The sequence below is a fragment of the Lissotriton helveticus genome, chromosome 7 (assembly GCF_964261635.1).
Source record: "Lissotriton helveticus chromosome 7, aLisHel1.1, whole genome shotgun sequence".
NCBI lineage: Eukaryota > Metazoa > Chordata > Amphibia > Caudata > Salamandridae > Lissotriton > Lissotriton helveticus.
Window position 1 is genome coordinate 1,586,669,995 of NC_136068.1, and position 19,701 is coordinate 1,586,689,695.

The 19,701-nt window shown below is 46.0% G+C and overlaps 1 protein-coding gene across 1 annotated transcript; it reads right to left on the bottom strand.

Annotated features, from left to right (window-relative positions):
• Positions 1 to 5,962: 5,962 nt before the first annotated feature.
• On the bottom strand, positions 5,963 to 19,286 carry LOC144770539 (ferritin heavy chain B). Its single transcript, XM_078655141.1, has 4 exons — positions 19,036 to 19,286; positions 15,773 to 15,919; positions 14,730 to 14,855; positions 5,963 to 6,305 (listed from the first exon to the last, which is right to left on the bottom strand). Exons 1-4 carry the CDS (start codon positions 19,135 to 19,137, stop codon positions 6,150 to 6,152), a joined length of 531 nt encoding a protein of 176 aa, XP_078511267.1. The 5' UTR covers positions 19,138 to 19,286; the 3' UTR covers positions 5,963 to 6,149.
• Between the last annotated feature and the right edge of the window lie 415 nt (positions 19,287 to 19,701).

Genomic DNA, 19,701 nt, shown 5'->3' on the forward strand with positions numbered 1-19,701 from the left:
ATTACCCAGGAAAATCTACCACACAGGAGAGGCAGCGCCCAAAAACGGGGGAGGACTTAGGGCTCGGACGGAGACACATAGAATATGTCCCATTGCAGGGGGGACAGGAAACACACGGTTTCGTTTATTTTGGAAGGTTTGATTTACCTGGGCAGTGGCAAGGACAGGGTGAGGCACGCAAGCTGACAGGGACATATAAAACATAACGTCATACAGCTGTGACCATAGAGACAACAAGGGTGTAGTGGAGAGAACGGGAGGCAGGAAAGGCTAGAGGAAGATGGGCAGACATACAAAGAGACACAAAGAGAGAAGAGAGGCAGCTAGACAACGGGGGGGATGGACAGAGAAGGGAGAATGCTGAGCGAGGCTAAAATAGACAGAGACAGTAAGCGAGGCAATGCTTATGGAGACAGCCTGAAAAAATTTATGACAGTATACTGAGAGACGGGGCCGACACTACTGTATGTGTGACACCGACACTACTGTATGTGTGACTGGTGCAGAGAGAGACGCAAGGGGTGAACACAATTGAAAGAAAAGTGGTATTCAAGATAGGCAGGTAGCATGAACAGCAGCGATGGAGCAGAGCACGGCGAGGGCTGCTGTTCCGTTCTCCAAGGTACATGCATTTAACTATGAGTTTCTCACAGTACACAAGCTGCAGGCAGCAACGCTGGGAAACAGAGAAGCAATAATGCTCACTGTTTCCGAACTGTGGGCAATGCAGCTTATCCACAATCTTTGAGAAATTCCGAGTTAAAGGTACACATGACAGTGAAAGGGCTTAAATGAGGCGCCCAGCTGCGTCCGTCCCTAGCGCACACCTTCAAGACTCGGCCCCAGATGAGATGACATTTAACAGCGCCCATGCATGTATTTTTCACTTTTTCTGCCGCTGGCAGAGTACACATTTTGCATGAGCTGCATAAAACAATTCCCAAGGGAACTGTTTAGAAGGGATTACGTTGAAAACATTTGGAACATCTGTAGAGGAACTCTCTTGGTGTAAGCAGCTGCTCAGATGTTCCGCTTCCTGTTTTCTTTAATACCATTACTCCTCGGCACTCTGTGTAATTTGTGCAAAAAGGAAATAAGACGTCTCGTGAGAAATAACAAAGTCTGGGTCACTTGTCAGCCAGTTTCATAGAGAAGGCGTGAGTGACTGAGAGCCAGCTGCCCGCCGCCCACCACTTCAAAGCGTGTCTCTGCAGGTGGGGGTGCTTGCTACAGCCCTGGCGTTACTGTTAACTTTATTGTGAAGCTATGAGTCGGAGTTTTTCATTCACACCTGTTGATCCAGTGAATAGGCAAAGTCACATTTGCTGAAGTAGATTGTAAAGTTCTTTCAGGAACATCCTCTTGCATTACGACATTGCAGGCAGCAGGCCATGCAGGAGATGGTAGGGAAGTCACGTGACACAAATCATCTTTATACAACAATTCAGAGTTTGATAACAAATTAATGTAACACATTGTAATATACAATGCCAATAGCTCAAACTTTAATACTGGGAGACCTATTGCATTGTAAATGCTTGTTTGATATTGTGGCAGGATTATTAAGGACTAGACAGACAAGAGATAATTTCTTTCTAGATAAAATGATACAGGAAGCAGGTTCTCAAATTCCTATCTTTTTAAAAACGGCTAAGCTCCCAAAAAAATCAAGATATAAGACGCTAAAAGATTATATAGCGAGATTACTGCTTCTTTTTAAAAAACATGGTTCTGATGGCTCTATTTATTTGAGCTTGTCTGAATGTGCTAAAAAGGGTCTTAAGATACCCTTGAATCATCTGAAAGATTGGGAACTTTCCGGGTTTGGGGAATTAAGACATTTGTTTGTACAAAATAAGGTAATTAGCTGGCAGGAGATTTTAGCTAGAATGAAGAATTCCAGGCGACTTATGTTTTTTGAGTATTTACAAATGGTCTATTTTATTAGACAAGAGATAGGTGGCCTGTTCTTCTCTCCCACTGCCTTGATATCAGTTTTGTACGGGGATAAAAATAAAGGTATAGGATTTTGGTATAAAAAGCTCTACTTTGCTAGTTCTTCTCCGGTAATTGCTAGTCATCTAGAGAAAATAAGCCTCTCGACACAGTGTATTCTTACAGAAAAGGATTGGGAGCTATTGAGCCATCTGGGCAATAAAGCACTTCGGGAGGCTAATTACAAAAGAATGTCTTTTTTATCACGTTGGCTTGCGTATTATACCCCGGAGGCCTTGGAGAGAATGTTCCCGGAAGTTGTGAATAAATGTTTTAGATGCAAAGCTATGGGTCAGGGAGGATGGTGCCATATCTTCTTCTCCTGCCCGAAGTTGAAATCTTTTTGGAAGGAGATATTCGCAGATATGGAGTTGGCAACTGGGAAAGTATTTATGCCGGAAACAGAGGTGGCCCTGTTTGGCATATGTAAAGAGAGGAGCAGGCTTGACAAAACAGAAGAAGTATTTGTTTTTATTTCTTGTGTAGTTGCACGGTCTTTAATGCTCCAAAATTGGAAATCCGAGGTGATTCCATCTCAGCTACAATGGTTCAATAAAATGAGAAGAACATGTAATTTCGAAAGAGCTTATGCAGGTAGGGTGGGAGCTATTGCAAGATTTGAAAGAAATTGGAAATATTTTGAGAACCTGGAATTGTTGAAAGGAAAATGACCAGGAGGGAGAGGGGAATGTGAACTTTTTGCACTTTTTTTTGTATTTCTTGTATTTTTTTTTTGTTTGTAAATATTGCTGCTTTATAATAGCTGTTTTTGCACTTTATTGCACTAAGCACTTTAAAAGTGCACTTTATTGGATTATATCGCCTTTCGCAGTTGCACTTTATTGCAGTTTTTGCACTTTTTATGTAGTGATATTGTTCACTGAAAATTGCGGCTTTTTGCACAAGGACTTTGTAAGTTTTTATATTGGTCTCTTTCCCCTCTGATCCTCTGTTATTATTCCAGTTTTATCTCTTGTAAATTGTCTGAAATTTGTCTGACTGTCAAAAAAAAAAAAAAACTAGATGTGAATAATGTCTTTGTTTTTAATTCTGTACCATTGATTTCATGATTTCCTACTGCCTTGTTCAATAAAAAATGTATTAAAAAAAAAAAAAAAAGAGAAATACCTCATACCAAGTGACCCACGGGAATTAAAAGGTATGTCTAGGAGAGCAAAGACGAAGCATGGTTGTATTCAACAAGTGTTGAAATAAAATAGTGATAAATTTACTTTTCACTAAGGTACAGGACTTAAAAGACAAGCGACCAAGCAAGAATAGAACGTCATACCTGTAGACTGGCAGCTGCTGGATAAACAGGTACAGACAGCGATGTTTGTAGTTTTGGACAAGAAAAATTACTCTCAGAATCAAAAACTAAAACTTTTCCATCTCTGTACACATTTTCAGATACTCACTAAAAGACAGAGCCCTGAAGAGAACCTATGAATTAAAATCAACTGGTTCGAAACGCGTAGGCATAGAAAATATAACGTCGAGTGATTGTTAGACCTACGAATTACATTGTTAGACCTATGAATTACAATATGGTTTATCTTTTGGCATATGAAATATGATATTGATTGATTTATAGACCTATGAATTGTACTATGGTGTATATCATTTAAATATCTTGTTTTCCACATTAAGCGTCATTTTGCCAAATTTAGATACTTTGTCAAATTTAGATAAGCATCTGAGTTCATTTATTGGACTAAAAGAAATATTTGGTACAGTTAGAATATAATTTGTGTATATATATGTGATAAATGTTTTGTACTTTCGTGTAAATGTTTTAAATGTTTTGTACTTCTTCTTACACAGAAGAAAAAATGTTTTGCTAAAAAGAGAAAAACAGTAATTAAAAGGGCAAGAAACGCCCAACAGACCTGAAACGATATTGGTTTGTTACTTCCTTGCAGCGATAGGAACGGAAATGGAGTGTGGTGGGTGCCTGTCCTTTTTCCCAGATATATACGGCCCAACCAACCACAAGTCCCAGGGCCTGACTCCATTTTTTGTATCAACCAGTGGCATAGAGCTAAGCAGGCAGAAGGTACTGGAAACACAGGGTGAGAGAGAGTGGTGAAGGGGGCAGAGAGTAGAGACAGAGAGCAGGGTGCGGTGGCATAGAGCTGGACATGCAGAGGGCGCTGGACGCAAGGGGTGAGAGCGGGGCAAAGAATAGAGACAGGGAGTAAGCAGGGTGCTGTGGCATCTAGCCGGACAGGGAGTGAGAGGGCACAAAGAGGCGAAAGAGAGGGAAGCACGATTTTTTGTTATGTTTTATATTATTGTATGAGACATAAATGTGTTAAAACTTTCACATACAATATTATTACACATAACTCAAAAGTGAGAGCGAGACCTAAGAAATGTAAAAAAAAAAACTGTAGCGAAGGACAAGCTTGGGGGCCGAGCAGGGCCTTTATCAGAGTCAGGCAAGACATATTGAAAAGCACCAGAAGATACAGACAGGAAGGCGTTGACTAAAGTAAAAGTAAAATTACATTTGACTGACATTAGCATAAATGAATTAAAGATATAATTGGTTGCAGGAAAACAAACAGGAAGTCCAGAGAGAAGAGCAACATTGCAGACGGATGAGAATAAGAGCTGTATCTATTTTTGAAGCATGGAAAGCGAGGCAAGGCCAGATTGTGCAGACAGTAGGACGCTGAAAACAAAAGCAAAGAAAGAAAGAAAACAGAATCTACTATCACTTCAAGATTTTGGACAGAAGATAGGAAGGAATGCGGTGAAAACGAGAATGGATGAAGGACGGGGTTACAAAACCAGAGAGTGGGGAGAAAAAAAGATTTTAGTTTTAGAGAGATGGAGAGAGCAATTTCACATCCCAGACTCGAAAGAGCTAAGGCTATCATGACAGAGAGGATGTTCAGAGAGGAACTGTAGGAATTAAATGTAGACTTCACAGTCATCTTCGCAGGAATGACAGGATGACCTGAAAGTGGTGCGTGTGTGCGCACACAGTCTGCTATTTTTTGAAGCACACACTTGTGCTTGTGGCGCGCTCCTGCAAGGTGTATGCTGCCACAAGCACGAGTATGTGCTTCGAAAAGCAGGTGAACGACGGCTAAAGGTCTCCTATGTAGTGCATGCGCTCCGTGGGCGAGACCTAAAAACGAGGAGAAATACTTTTATTTCTCCTCATTGGGCCATTCTAAAACCTGCACTTGCATGGCGTTAGTTTTTGGTGGTGCCTCAGATTTTCGAATCCTTGTAAATCTGGGGCAACGTCAAAAAGCAATGGGTGTTGCGGTGGAATACGCACTGGAACACCCATCACATGCCCCTTTCACACAGAAAACTGCGTGAAAGGGTAACATATTTACAAAGCGGCGTTTATCACAAAAAGTGGCTTAACGCCACTTTGCAACTATGTTGAAGAGCTTTGCGCCATCGGAAATTGTTGAAGTAAAGTTCTGGTGGAACAACCCCCTTGTAAATATGTCCCTCAGTGTCCGGGGCAGGAACCCTTTCAGCCTCAGCAATGAGGCCTGGTACAATCGAGCCCCTGCGCGCAGCCCTTGGAAGCTCAGCCTTGGAAGCTCAGTCTCTGCATACAGCCCAGGCACCCTCCCCGACTCTTCCCCGGGCCGTAAACATACACACCTTCTGTACCGAAGCTTGCAACTCCTTTTTTATCCAGGCATGGGACTCTCGCACCCTCTGTGACTATGTGTGGGACTTATGCCCTCTACCTTTACATGCCTCTATATCGATGCCTGCCTCCTATTTTCAGATCGGACACCATTAATTCTCCTCTGTCCAAGGCCCGGGACTCTGACACGCCCTCTGCATCCTGTACAAAGACCTCACAAGTTCTGTGTGAAGGCACTAGACTCGCAGCATCTACCCATGGCTTGAGCACTCATATCCCTTACAAAATACACATTATAACGTGTTGCTCTCCCCCATCCATGTATGAAGCCATCACAACGAGTAAGATGCTGAAAACCTTTATTTCTTGAAACATGCTGACAAGCACAACTGCTGCAGGTAGCCTGGATACATATAGAAGAACCCTGTCCCACACATGCCTTCAGATGATGTCATAGTCGTGTAAATAATGGAAGAATGCAGGTTCGGTGGGAGTGGGTGCAGCAGGCTGGTGTTCGCTCTTGTGGAGCTTAGCTGCTCTCCCCCAGGGTGTGCTTGTCGAACAGGTACTCGCCCATGCCATTCTGGGGCACGCCCAGGCGCTTCAGGTTGGTGATGTAATCTCCAAGTTCTTTGATGGCCTTCACCTGTTCCTCCAGGTACTCTGACTCCAGGAAGTCACAGAGCTGTGAAAAGAGACAAAACCAGGGTATGTGAATAAAGAAACAGAAAGAGGTTGAAAACACATGGCTGAAAGTATGGCAGAGTGATCCGGGAGGAAAAGAGTAGGACTGGTGTTGAAAATCCAATGTAGGAAAGAATTGATTACGGGTAGGGGACGAGTCAGTGAGCTTATAAGTAGGTAACAAGCTTCTTTACACAGGGCAGCCCACCAGTACTGTGGATAACCGACCACTGCAATGCCTTTGGTGGGGTGGGGGAGGGAGGGAGCGTGTAAGCCTATGAAGTTTCGTTTTTAAGCGACAATGCTAAAGCTTACATCGCATAGAGTCGCTTGAATTGGCTGGCATTGAAAAAGATGGAGCTTATTAGTGTGCTGGCAACAAAAGACTGGTCTGTCATTGGCCTCACGGAGTGTATTACATAAGACGTTTTCAGGTTGCAACAGATTGAGTGAGGTGACTGGACATTGCTCATCTCCTTGCTGTTATCGCCAACAACAGTCCTGGGATCTAGTCGCCCCCCTCAGAAAGATCAAGGCGATCCGCCCTTACGACGCGCACAAATGGTTCTCTCCCGAGCTTAAAACACTCAAACTCGACCTCAGGCGGTCAGAACGCCATTGGAGACGGAATTATTGTCCCTCTCTGCGCGCCAAATACAAACTACTTCTCACTGAATATAAAAAAGCGATCCTAGTGGCTAAAACCGCATATTTCACTGAGAGAGTAGCCCTCTCGGCCAACAAATCTCACGAAATCTTTTCTTTGGTTTACAATCTTGCCACCTCTGATCGCTCCACTCCTAGCTTGGTCCCCGCACAGTCCCTCTGTTCCTCACTTAATGACTTTTTTTAATCGACAAGATAGTGAAGATTAAGGCCAACATCCCTAGCGTGCCTCAACCCTGCCCCACCCGTCCCTCCCCCCCTCCCTCTTCCTCCCTCGCTCTTTTCCCCCCATCTCCACTGATCTATTTCTAAAACTTTTGGTCAAGGTCAAGTCTGGCTCTTCTGCAGACTGCGCGCCGGCACGCATTCTTAAAACTCTTTTCACCAACTGTCCTGCCCCCCCTCTTGCCCTTCTTAACTCCTCTTTGGCTCTTGGTTCTGTCCCTTCTCTCTTTAAATCCGCTATAGTCCTCCCTATTCTAAAAAAAACTGGTCTGGATCCCTCCCTCCCCTCTAACTTCCGACCCATTTCTCTACTTCCCTATCTCGGCAAGATCCTTGAAGCCTATGTCACCTCCTGCCTCTCCACTTACATAGAGGAGAACGGCCTCCTTGCATCCCATCAGGCGGGATTTCGCCCGGGCCACTCCACGGAGATGGTGGTCCTCGCAGTTTTGGACGAGCTCAAGGGAAAGTCCGATTCTAACCTCCCCCAAGCTCTGGTCCTCCTCGATCTGTCCGCTGCGTTTGACACGGTTGACCACTCCATTCTTTTCGACCGTGTCAGCGCAGCGGGCATTCGGGGCACGGCGTTCTCCTGGCTTGCGTCCTTCCTTCGGGATAGGTCCCAGGCAGTTCATCTCCACGGTTTCTCTGACCCTCCCCATCCAGTCACTTGTGGTGTTCCCCAAGGTTCCTCTCTGTCCCCCCTTCTTTTCAATCTCTATATCCATCCCCTCATCACCTCTCTCCTTGAGCTGGGGGTCTCTGTGTACAACTACGCAGATGACCTCCAGCTCGTTTTCGATCTTTCTTCTACCCCGGATTCTCTCCCCAAGTTCTGTTCCACCTTAGTTTTTATTTCTGACTGGATGAGCGCCAATCACTTGAAGCTCAATCCAGACAAGACGGAACTTGTCCTCACTGGTCGTCCCTCGAACCCTTGGTCTCCTGCACACTGGCCCCTTTCTTTTGGTCTCCCCCTGTGCCTGCCTCCTCTGTTCGCACCCTTGGTATTAAAGTCAGTCATGACTTATCCATGCACAGTCAGATCAGCTCCGTCGTGTCCTCCTGTTTTCTGTCTCTTCGTTTAATTCGGAAAATCTCACGGTTCTTTTCCTCCGATGCACTCAAAACCATAGTCATGGCCCTTGTTACCTCCCGCCTTGACTATGGTAATGGCCTGTACGTGGGCATACCTGCCTACGAATCCCGCCGTTTACAGGCCATTCAAAACCAAGCTGCTCGCCTTATCCTTTCCCTTCCTAAATCTTGTCACATCACCCCGGCTCTCAAGTCCCTTCACTGGCTTCCTGTCCGTTTCAGATCCTTCTTCAAATTGGCCTGCTTAGCTTTTCGAGCTCACTCCCGCTCCGCTCCCTTGTTCATCACTTCCCTCGTCTCCTCTCATGCCCCTAGTCGCACTCTTCGTTCCTCCTCTCTTTCTCTTCTGCACATCCCTCGCTTCCGTAAATCCAGAACGGGGGGCACCCGGTTCTCAGTCCTGGCCCCCCAGTTCTGGAACAGTCTTCCTCTCTCCATCCGTTCCATCCCCATCTACACCCATTTCCACAAAGCCCTCAAAACTTTCCTTTTCTCCCTGGCATTCCCTTCCTAGTCTCCCTGGGTCTCCTCTGTTGAGTTCTGATCAGGTCCCCAGCGCCAGGAAGCCGCTTGGTCGCAGTGCGCTCTATTAAATATTTTATTCATTCATTCATTCATTCATTCATTCATAGTACTGCAGCATTCCTCCACACAAAGGAGAAAAGGCATTTTTCTGGCCTTGGAGTGAACCATTAGGTGGCTCCCTTACAGGTGCACCAGCCGTGGCATTGGTGCAATGGCATATACCATATAAGGCTGTGTCTTCATCGATATTTCATTTTATTATATCGTCAGTATTATACCTATATTTTATTCTGTACATGTTTGTAAACCACACTGATTATATCGTTAGTATTATACCTATATTTTATTCTGTACATATTTTATTCTGTACATGTAAGTGTTATTCATGTATGCACCAATTACTACCTCATATACTTTGGCTGCTCATTAATGTCACTGATGTTTCATGCAACCGGGTAGTAGTGTATGCGTTTGTATTCTGCTCCCGTATACCATTATTGTGCACCCTACATCCGTGCAACTCGCACCCACGGCAACTCTTATCCCTGTTGGCATTAACTACTAATGCATATACTTTGGCTGCCCACTAGTGTCACTTCCATTCCTTGCAACCGGCGATTACTGGGCATTCTCCCACACCTACCTACTCCGTCATCCCAACATGGAGCTCATCGGCAAGCACACATATAGAATCACCTACCCACCCACACTCACCAAAAAAGCCGCCAAACGCTTTAAACACAACTTACTGAGGTCCCACCCTGAAACTCCCTTTGCAGACACCTACTTCTCACCGGTTAATGGTGCCGCAAACATTGATATCATCTTCCACACCACACGCAGAGCTCAATGGAGAAACACGTTCCTCTCTTTACTCACCGTCTCCAACTCCAGGAAATCCACCCATGGCCGAACACTCTCCATCACACCATCCCAACGCTTCCCGGGCAGAACAACGATCACTATTTATAACAACGGGATTGTCCTAATCCAATCCACAGACAGGAACCTGGAACTACTAGACAACCTGTTCCCCACTTTCTTACAGCACATCTCCAATCTGCAGACCCCCACTCATAGCACTCGCAGTCCGATCACCCTTGACCTCACAGCCCCCAACCATAACCATTCTAATCTAGCTCAGTCCCTAAATGACACGCACCTCTCCTCTACCCCCGGCACCTCCGTCATCCACCCACCTACTGCAGCCACCTCACACTCCTCAATCACAGACTTAGATCTCTCCCCCACATTCACCAGCCGCACCCTCTCCCCCCCCACCAACACCTTGACCTCCATTCATACCACTCCCATTCCTTTCACCCCTGACACCACAGCCCCCTAAGACAACGCCTCTAATCTAGCTCAGCCCCAAAAAGACACGCACCTCTCCTCTACCACCGGCACCTTAGTCACGCACCCATCTACTGTTGCTACCCCACACCCCTCAATCACAGACACAGATCTTTCCCCCACACACACCAACTGTACCCCTCCCCCCTTTCACCAGCCCACATTCCCATTCTCTTCACCCATGACACCACAACTCCCACCCACAATACGCCTAACCGAATTCAGCACCAGACCGACACGCAAACAGACAAACCCCACCCCTTATCCCCCCCCATTCTCAGCCCCCGCTTCCACCCATTAACTAACCACACAGAACACGCCTCTATCAACTCAACTCCGCCTCCTCAAAAAAGATCCACACACAATACCACTCCCCCCCATTCTCACCCCCCACTACCCTTCATGCGCCCCCATCACCACTAACATACGCCCATCCTCCACCATGCACTCGCCGGCCACCACTAATACCCTCTTCCATACCTCCAACCTCCCCCAAGGGTCATCCACCCCCAACACGCCAATCCCCACCACCAACACACATCCCACACTTTACTACATTATGGCCTCCCTCCTCCAGCTCAAAGAAGACATTCACATCATCAAACAACTACACTGCACGCATTCCAGTCACTCCTCACCCACCACCCTCCTCAAGCTCCAAGAAGACATTCACATCATCAAACAATTACTCTGCACACACCCCAGACGCCCCTCACCCGCCTTCAACAGCACCACCCTTCCCAACAGGACTTCCACCCGGTCGGTTGACTCTTGCACTCAGCGCCCCCCGCACTGGACTTCAATCCCTGTCCATAATCGTGAAAACCATCCCCATCGCTCCTGCAACCCACTATCGGACCTCGACACAGTCACCCTCCTCCGCTCCTACGACCCATCTCCCCTTAACAACATACCCACCACCCTCCGCGCCATTCCAACGATTCATCCTAATCCCCTTAGACCCCCCACACTAAACAACAGAATTTCTATCCTTAGTAACCTGAGAAAAGTCCCCCTCTCTCTAGAACACCCTTCCACCCTCGATACACCCCGTCTCAAATGCACCCTCCTCAACTGCAGATCGGCCCCTAGGCACTCCTCTGCAATCGCTGATCTCATCTTAACACTGGACCTTGACCTAATCTTCTTAACTGAAACGTGGCTAACTGAATCTTCTACACCTATAATGGACATACTGGTTCCCCCCAGTTACCACATCACTAGACTAGACAGGGTGGGTCAAAAAGGTGGTGGAATCGCATGTATACACAGGAGTAACCTCTCTGTCCAGAAAGTAACCTCTCCCTCCCTACCCTCCCCAACATCCTTTGAATACATCTGCCTCGATATTATCAGTGAGGGCAAACAGATATGCTCTCTTCACGGCATTTACCACCCACCAGGGGATAACCTTACCTTCTCGCAACAAATCATGGATCTGATCACAACAAATTCAGGGCGACAACTCACACAAATATACCTTGGTGACTTCAACCTCCACTGGAACGATCATAATGACGCGGTGGTAAATAGTCTTAAAAACTTCCTCGATGCCCTTGACCTCTCCCAAATATGCAACAGCCCGACCCACGAGAAAGGCTCTATCATTGACCTCATCATCTCCAAAGAGGACTCTATCCAACTTGAATCTATCCAACCCTGTGACTGGTCAGATCATCATATTGTCACATTCTTCGTCAATGAAAAAGTCAAATTTAACCCGGTTCAATCCTGCAAGCCTACAGTCTGGAAAAGAGACCTGAAAAAACTCAACCCAAACTCTCTACCCCCCAACAGCTGCAACCTCTTACTGCCCCCTACTGGCGTTACGGATGTCCAATCCTTGACGGATCACTATCTCAACGCTATGACCTCTATAGTTAATGAAGCTGCACCTATGCAGCTAAAAAGAGCCTTCACAAAAATGTCCAATCCTTGGTACGACGGGAGTCTCAATGAGGAGAGACGGGCCATGCGAATGGCAGAGCGCACCTGGAGATCAGCCCCCTCCGCACTGCACTTAAAAACGTTGAAGAAAAAGAGAAACGCCTACTTCAGGAAAATAAAACGCTCAAAATCGAATTTCTTCAGCCGTCAACTGGACCAAGCCAAAAATCGTCCGAGAAAGCTGTTTGAGCTAATCAGAACACAATCCAAGGAACAACCCCAACCACTCAGCACTTTGGGCGAAGCACCCTCCGGTGAAGACTTCGCCTCTTTCTTCATCCAAAAAACCGAAAACATAAAAAACGATCTCCTCATTGACGTAACTCTCTACCCCAAAGACCACTGCACAGCACCCACTGAACCAAAAAACAATGCTACATGGTCATCCTTTGTCACCTATTCGGAAGAATACATTGGTAGTCTCCTCAGCACTGTGAAACCAGCCAATCACCTCACGGACCCACTTCCTGCCAACGCTGTCAAAGACCTTACCCCGTCGCTCCTCCCACTCTGGACTAAAATTATCAACAGTTCACTTCTACAAGGGACCATCCCCGACCCCCTCAAAGTTGGACAAGTCACACCTCTACTAAAGAAACCCACAGCCGACCCCTCTGATCTAAATAATTACCGTCCCATAACCAATATTCCAACTCTTGCCAAATTGTTGGAAAAATGCGTTCAAATACAATTGACTAAACACATTAATAAGTTTGATCTACTCAATCCTCATCAATCAGGCTTCAGAGCAGATCACAGTACAGAAACTGCTATGACTCACATAATTGACGACGCCCTTCAAATCCTAGATCAAAACGATACCTGCCTCCTCATCCTTCTTGATCTCTCTTCTGCATTCGACACGGTCAAACATGAGAACTTACTCGATCTATTAAACACAAGAATGGGTATATCTGGAACTGTGCTCAATTGGTTTACGTCCTTTCTACACAACAGATCGCAGACTTCAAGAGTAACAATTTGATGTCTTCGCCAATACCTGTATCGCTAGGCGTCCCACAAGGATCCTCCCTATCCCCAACTTTGTTTAACCTAGTTATGGAACCTCTCACGACCTTGCTACAAGCATCCAATATTCACTTCCACATGTACGCCGATGACACCCAACTTTATCTCAAATTACAATCACCCAAAGACATCATGCTCTTGAATTCAACGATCAGAAGCACCCAATCCTGGCTGGCTGCTAATCATCTCAAACTCAATGCTCTTAAAACAGAGTTCCTCTTGATCTCACCTCCCGCGAAGATCACTACCGCTCAAATCTGGCTTAAACACCTAACCGCACTCAATGTTCATCCCACCATCGTGGACTCAGCAAAATCTCTAGGCATAACACTTGACACCAACCTCAACATGCAGGAACACATCAACAAAGCAACTAAGGGTGCGAACTACCAGATCAATACCTTAAGGAAACTCAAACCCTTTCTTCCAGCCAAAGATTTCCAAACTGCGGTACAAGCACTAGTCATCCCGCGAATAGATTACGGCAGCATCGCCCTCTGCGGTCTCCCCCTAACTACTACGGCACCCATAAGAGCTTCTCTAAACGCCGCAGCGAGACTCATCACTGGATCAAAAAAACACTCACACATTTCCCCTGACCTGAAAGCCCTGAATTGGCTGCCTTTTGAAGCCAGAATACATCTGAAAATCGCCTGCTTGACGCACAAGGCTGTTCACCGGAGCTCACCCGGATACCTCGCCCAGAAGCTGACGATTTCTGGTGGCTCCAGAAATACTAGAGGCACAAACAATCTCTTGCTAAAGCCCCAAAGATTCCGCAAGGAAAAAACGTATAAACGCTCCTTCTCAGGAATGGCACCCAGGATCTGGAACTCACTTCCCCCTGAAACCAGGCTCATCTCCTCCACCATACTTTTTAAGAAAGAAGTAAAAGCTATCCTCATGGCTAAATACACCTGAATTATTATTGGGGTTGATATTTACAGACGCTGTACCATTCAGTTCTACTGATCTTTTTGCATTTTTTGTTTGACGCATGTTATTGACCTACCGGAGGGTTTACGCTACCACGTATTTGTACTTGTATCATTATTGATGCATCTGTCTGACTATGGTACCTGAATGCTTACGCTACCACGTATTTGTACTTGTATTTGTATTTGTACTTGTATCATTATTGATGTATTTGTCTGACTATGCTCCCGCATGGACCTTCCACACCCCAATTGTTATCTATTCACGGGTTGGTCCTTTCGTCTGTAAAGCGCTCTAATATCTGCAAAGATCTTGTTCGCGCTATATAAAACTTTCAAAATAAATAAAATAAATAAGGCCTTTTGTGTGGTGTCTTACTGGGAGAAAGAACCTGGCAGCAATAAGCAGTAAATGGTTCCTAGACCAAGCTACGAGGAGATGGTGCCTTCTTTCAGGGTCTATCGGGTGACGGGGTCAGAAGAGTAGGGTGGAAGGAAGCTGGACCTGGGAAGTCCTTTGAAGGGTCTTCAGGTCTCCCCACGACAATGCAGTGCTCAGTGGAGGGTAAGGGGGAGAAGTGCATTGCGTCACTCATACACTAACCAAGTCCATAGTCCTAATGAAAAGTGAGCGCAGGGACACTTACGTGGGGGTCGACTTTATCGGTGGCCACCTTGTGCAGGTCCAGCAGGGCCTGGTTGATGGTCTTCTCCAGCTGCAGGGCCGCCTGCATGGCTTCCAGGGTGTTGCTCCACTCATCACGGTCTGGTTTCTGTAATAGTTTTAGAGTGAGTTAGTTTAGCTTGGTTCCCCACAAGCTGTGACTGTGCTCATAGAAGAAGTTGTGAGGAGGGATTCAGGTGAGAACCAGTTAGGGAAACAGGATTAGCATAAGAGGTGATGGAAGATCCCAAAAAGGCACATACAGAAGACACTCCTGTGAACAGGCAGATCGCTCTGGCTCTCTTGGTCCAAGTACATTCCTTCTATGCAGGTACAAAGTGCAATTGGGATTATATTAGGACAACAAAAGCAAGCAATAAAAAGAATGTACCACACTGAGGATTCAATAGAAGGAAGTCGATTTAACTTTGCAGTAAATTTACTATTTTTGTAGTTGTCAATGTAAAGATTACGGTTGGGATATCGGTTAAAATCAGATATAGGTTTAGGATTAACATGAAGATTAAAGTTAGATTTAGGTTCAGCACAAAGGTTTCTGTTAAGGTACAGCGTAGAGTTGTACTAGGTCGAGGGTTAGCATCAGGGTAAAGTTAGAATTTGATTAATGGTTAGGTTTAAGGAAAGGAATGACGGAGTTGTAGTCCAAACCATAGAGTATCGAATATCAGTGGCCCTAGTATCGTGACCAAAACATCAAAAACAAAAATATTAAGGTGGTAAGTACTAATAGGTAAGTATATATTTACTATTCTTAACTCCACATCTAGGTACATTGGAGCTATTTCTATCGTCAAGAAAGACTTCCATACAGTTAGCTATAGAAAATATATACATACTTAACTGCCAATATTTTTGTCACAATATTGTGGCCACTCAGTATTTTAGACCCATACCAGATAGCAATAGGTGTATTGCGGAAGCACAGAACTAGGTTTACAGTTGGATGTAATTTGAGAGAACGAGCAATGAATTTTGTATACCAATGCAGTCCTCCTATACACTCACCTTGAGATCCTGCAGCACCACACGCCCCCCTCGCTTGTTCTGGTACTTCATGAACTTCTCGGCGTGCTCGCGCTCCTCGTGGCTCTGCTCTTTGAAGTACTTGGCCACGTGGCTCAGGGCCACATCGTCACGGTCAAAGAAGTAGGACTGGAGACAGAAAATACGAGAGAATGTCAGAAGCCAATCACAGCATCGATTGAGTGAATGGTCACAGGGTGGTAGTCTCAAGGCAGTGTCCTTGAAACCAGGAACACGTCTCATTCCTCAGGGTCAATATCTCCTATTTTTGTTTAACTAAAATAGACTCTTATCGCTCTTCCTATTGGTTCAGTCCATTTGAACTCACTGGACTTGTGCCCTGGAAACAAATAAAACAAATGAAAACCAGGAGTGTAAAAGTTGCATCATTGTGAGTTGGAGTCCTATGGGGATCTTCAGTGCATTCACTGTAGCTACCCTTTTTAAGTTTCACGGACAGTCTTTACAAGGGCAGTTTCTTTAGCACTTGCTAGGTTCATAATCTAAGTCTCTAAATAGTATACTGCCCCTAAAGATGAACTAAATTAATGGCATTGCATTCCGACCCTAATCTGCCCTCTGATCTACTACTGTATTCCTACTCAGACTTTGGTGAGGGCTTAAAAGAATTCTGTTTGGCACCTCACCGTATATTTCATGCAACTCATTTGCCCCCACAGTTTTGAGCATGGATTTCAGTTTTCCACAAATTGTAATATATTCTGAAGGTGTAATCATACCACTTCTTTCTGACGCTATCACAGGGAGGGAGGTACAAGCAGACACTGATGGGAGTGCTGGTCCCAATCCATCATGGAGGCGGGGCAGGACGACAGATCTGCTTCCTGCACACCCGGATGCAGTATAAGCACATCAGAGGCCTTTGCTCTCCGACTGTGGCGCAGCAGACACAGAGACAAGGACCTAGCGCCCTCCAAGGCTACATCCTCCTCTCTCCATGGACGAAGCACGAAGTACAGGGCTGGCGTGGACTTGCAGAAACATAATTAAGACAGTGGGGGTGCGGTGGGAGGAGGAGAGAGAAAAGTACAACTAGAACTATACATTTGAACTGCAATAATGAAGTAACTGCTCCTGCCCAGGGCTGCAGTAATTACTCCACTGGGCCTAGATTGTCTAGAGCTTGACCCCCGTGGGAGTTTTCACTACTACCACATCTCTCAAGTTTTTATCCATTCGTCATTGTTGCAAACCCCACTCACCCCTACACGGCCAGAGCAATAATATTTCCCAGGTTCATGCGTGAGGCGCTGATCTATTCTAGGCACTCTTCTCAAAGTCAGCAGCACAAAACAGCACCAGTGCACTCCTGCCTGTGTCAACACTTCACTTCAGTGCACACATCCCACCAACGTCATTTACACAGGAGCTGCAGGTGGTCAAAGCACCACACAAAGCACCACACCCCCCAAAGCTACATGGCCCCCAGTGTAGAGATACCCGCTGAAGGTGGGTGCCATTCTGGCAGTCTGAGACAGGTGACAGCACCTACCGGCTGCACAAGCGACAGGCGTAGGGCTACACATGCACTGCCTAACAGCTTGCACTCACTATGGAGAAGGACAGAAAGCGCCTGTACTCAGCAAGGACCAGGGCACAAGTTGCGGGTACACGCAGGTGCACGGCGTCCACCCACTGTTTTCATAGGGTGGATGCCACCCCCCCTGACAAGAAGTTGAGCTCCACAGAAATATGCTGAACTTGTTCCGGTGTAATTTTCAGACACTGGGACACGTCCAGCAGCGCCTGCACGTTGTCTCCTTTCGATTCCCAGCAGCAACGTGCAGGCAGCGGGGGAGCTTTTTTTTCACCTCCAGCTGGGCCGAAGGTAAGGGGCCATCAAGCCTCCTTGTGTTTCAATATCCTGACTGGAGGCGGCCTGGAACCTCACACTTAAATGTAAATGTCACAGAGGCACACAAATTGCTATCTCTTTACAAGTACTTAAGAGAGGCAGCTTTTGCCTTTGTTCAGTCCCTGTATATAAGAGATGCATGCACTGTAAGAATGTCTGGTGCGTTGGTCTCTCCCAGTATTTACACAAATGACAATTTCATTAGCACTATTTTACTTCTTTGATAGTACTATGCAACTCAATGCAGGGTGTCAGAGCGCTTTACGTAACATACACATGATACATTGACAGTAGATCATGTACATGTGTACATCAATGTACAAGATGAGTTACATGAGACAGCGTAGATTACAAGGTGTAGGAGTCACATGTCCTTCATACCTCACTGTGGTCTCTTAGAAGGATTACAATTTATGAACTGCAGGTAACAAAAGGATCTCCGTGTTAAAAGCAGTAACCCACTTTACTACCTACATAACATAAAAATCTGTCATCTGCGTGTTAGATGATGTGCTTTGGAGGAGACACATTTGCCTTCTCTACTACTTTGATTCAAATCTTGGACTTTACAAAACACAGATCTCTCCAGCAAGTGCATTAACCACCAGAGTTATCTCACCATTATTACTAACCCCTGAGATTTTCTGGGCACCTTCGCAGCCGATGCATTAACCCAATCAAATATTTTAAAATGGAGACTTTGCAACCAATTAAGCATAACAAATCTACTAACATACTTCTCCTTGTTGCCAATTTCTTTGTGGTAGGGCTTAAAAAAAATAATGTATTAGTTGAGGCTCAGATTTTGCATCTGATTGCGCCACCTTTTTTGGTACAACCCCAACTCCAATTCTCATTTGTTAAGTCTCATAATGCGCTTAAATGTAATCATGATATACCTGATAAACATATGTGTGGGCTCTTAATATCTGATGTCACTTCTTGTGATGTTACTTCCGGTGAGTTACTTCCTGTGATGTAACTTGCAATGTCACATCATGAGCTGTGATGGCACCCGTCATGATTTCACTTGCATACTGCCTAACCTTGTTAGTCCTCCCCACTTCTGGAGACCTGTGTCCAGCCATGGACAGGTAGATATAGAAGGCGTATAGCAAGGTGTTGAGAGTGCAGGAATGACAGAACGTGCACTCACTACGGAGAGGAAGGACAGAGCTTGCAGCCATAATGAATAGTAAGGTCAGACAGTCTTACTGCTCATTGCGGGGAGGAAGGACAAACAGACGGCGCCTGTACTCACCATGGACATGTAGACGTACGAGACGGACAGGTTGGTGTTAAACATGCAGTAAGGACAGACAGAGCGCACAATGCAGAGTAAAGCCGGACAGACGGCGCCTGTACTCACCATGGACAGGTAGACGTAGGAGGCGTACAGCTCGGTGTTGATCATGCGGTTGATGGCCGCCTCGCACTCGCGGTTGTAGTTCTGGCGCACCTGGGACTCCATGGCGTTGCTGATGGTGGGGTTGTCGGCGGTACTTGTAGATGGATGAAAGATGGATAAAGTTTTCAGGAGAGCGCTGGACTCGGAGCCACGTTCCGTTCAAACACTGTTGAAGCAAGAACACAACTCAGAGCTGGGTCTGAAGAGAGAACCCCCGGAGCCTGTATTTATATCCGGAGGGGCGGTGGGAGAAGGGGACTGACAGCGCTACCCACCAATAAGAAGAGGCGCTCGTCCATCAGCGCGTCAGGCCTCTCATGGTGACTCAGCACTTTTTTTGCTCATCATCCTAGTGCTTTGGAAACCCGAACACCTGATGCTCCCTTCTCATCCCGGCTCATGTCTCGGGAGTGGCTTGACTCGTGTTTCTCTTCAGTAATCTGGCTCAATCTTGCCAGTGCAGGAGAAAGGGCAGCAGAACTGGAGCCAGCTGTTTTCAAAACACGCGATGAAAATTGTCACCATCACTGTGACAGTCCAGTCCCATTGCAAGTCTAATGGTGAAGAAGAACTTACATGGTGGTTCTTCTATCGGATGAACGTTCAGATCGGTCCCAGCAGACTTGT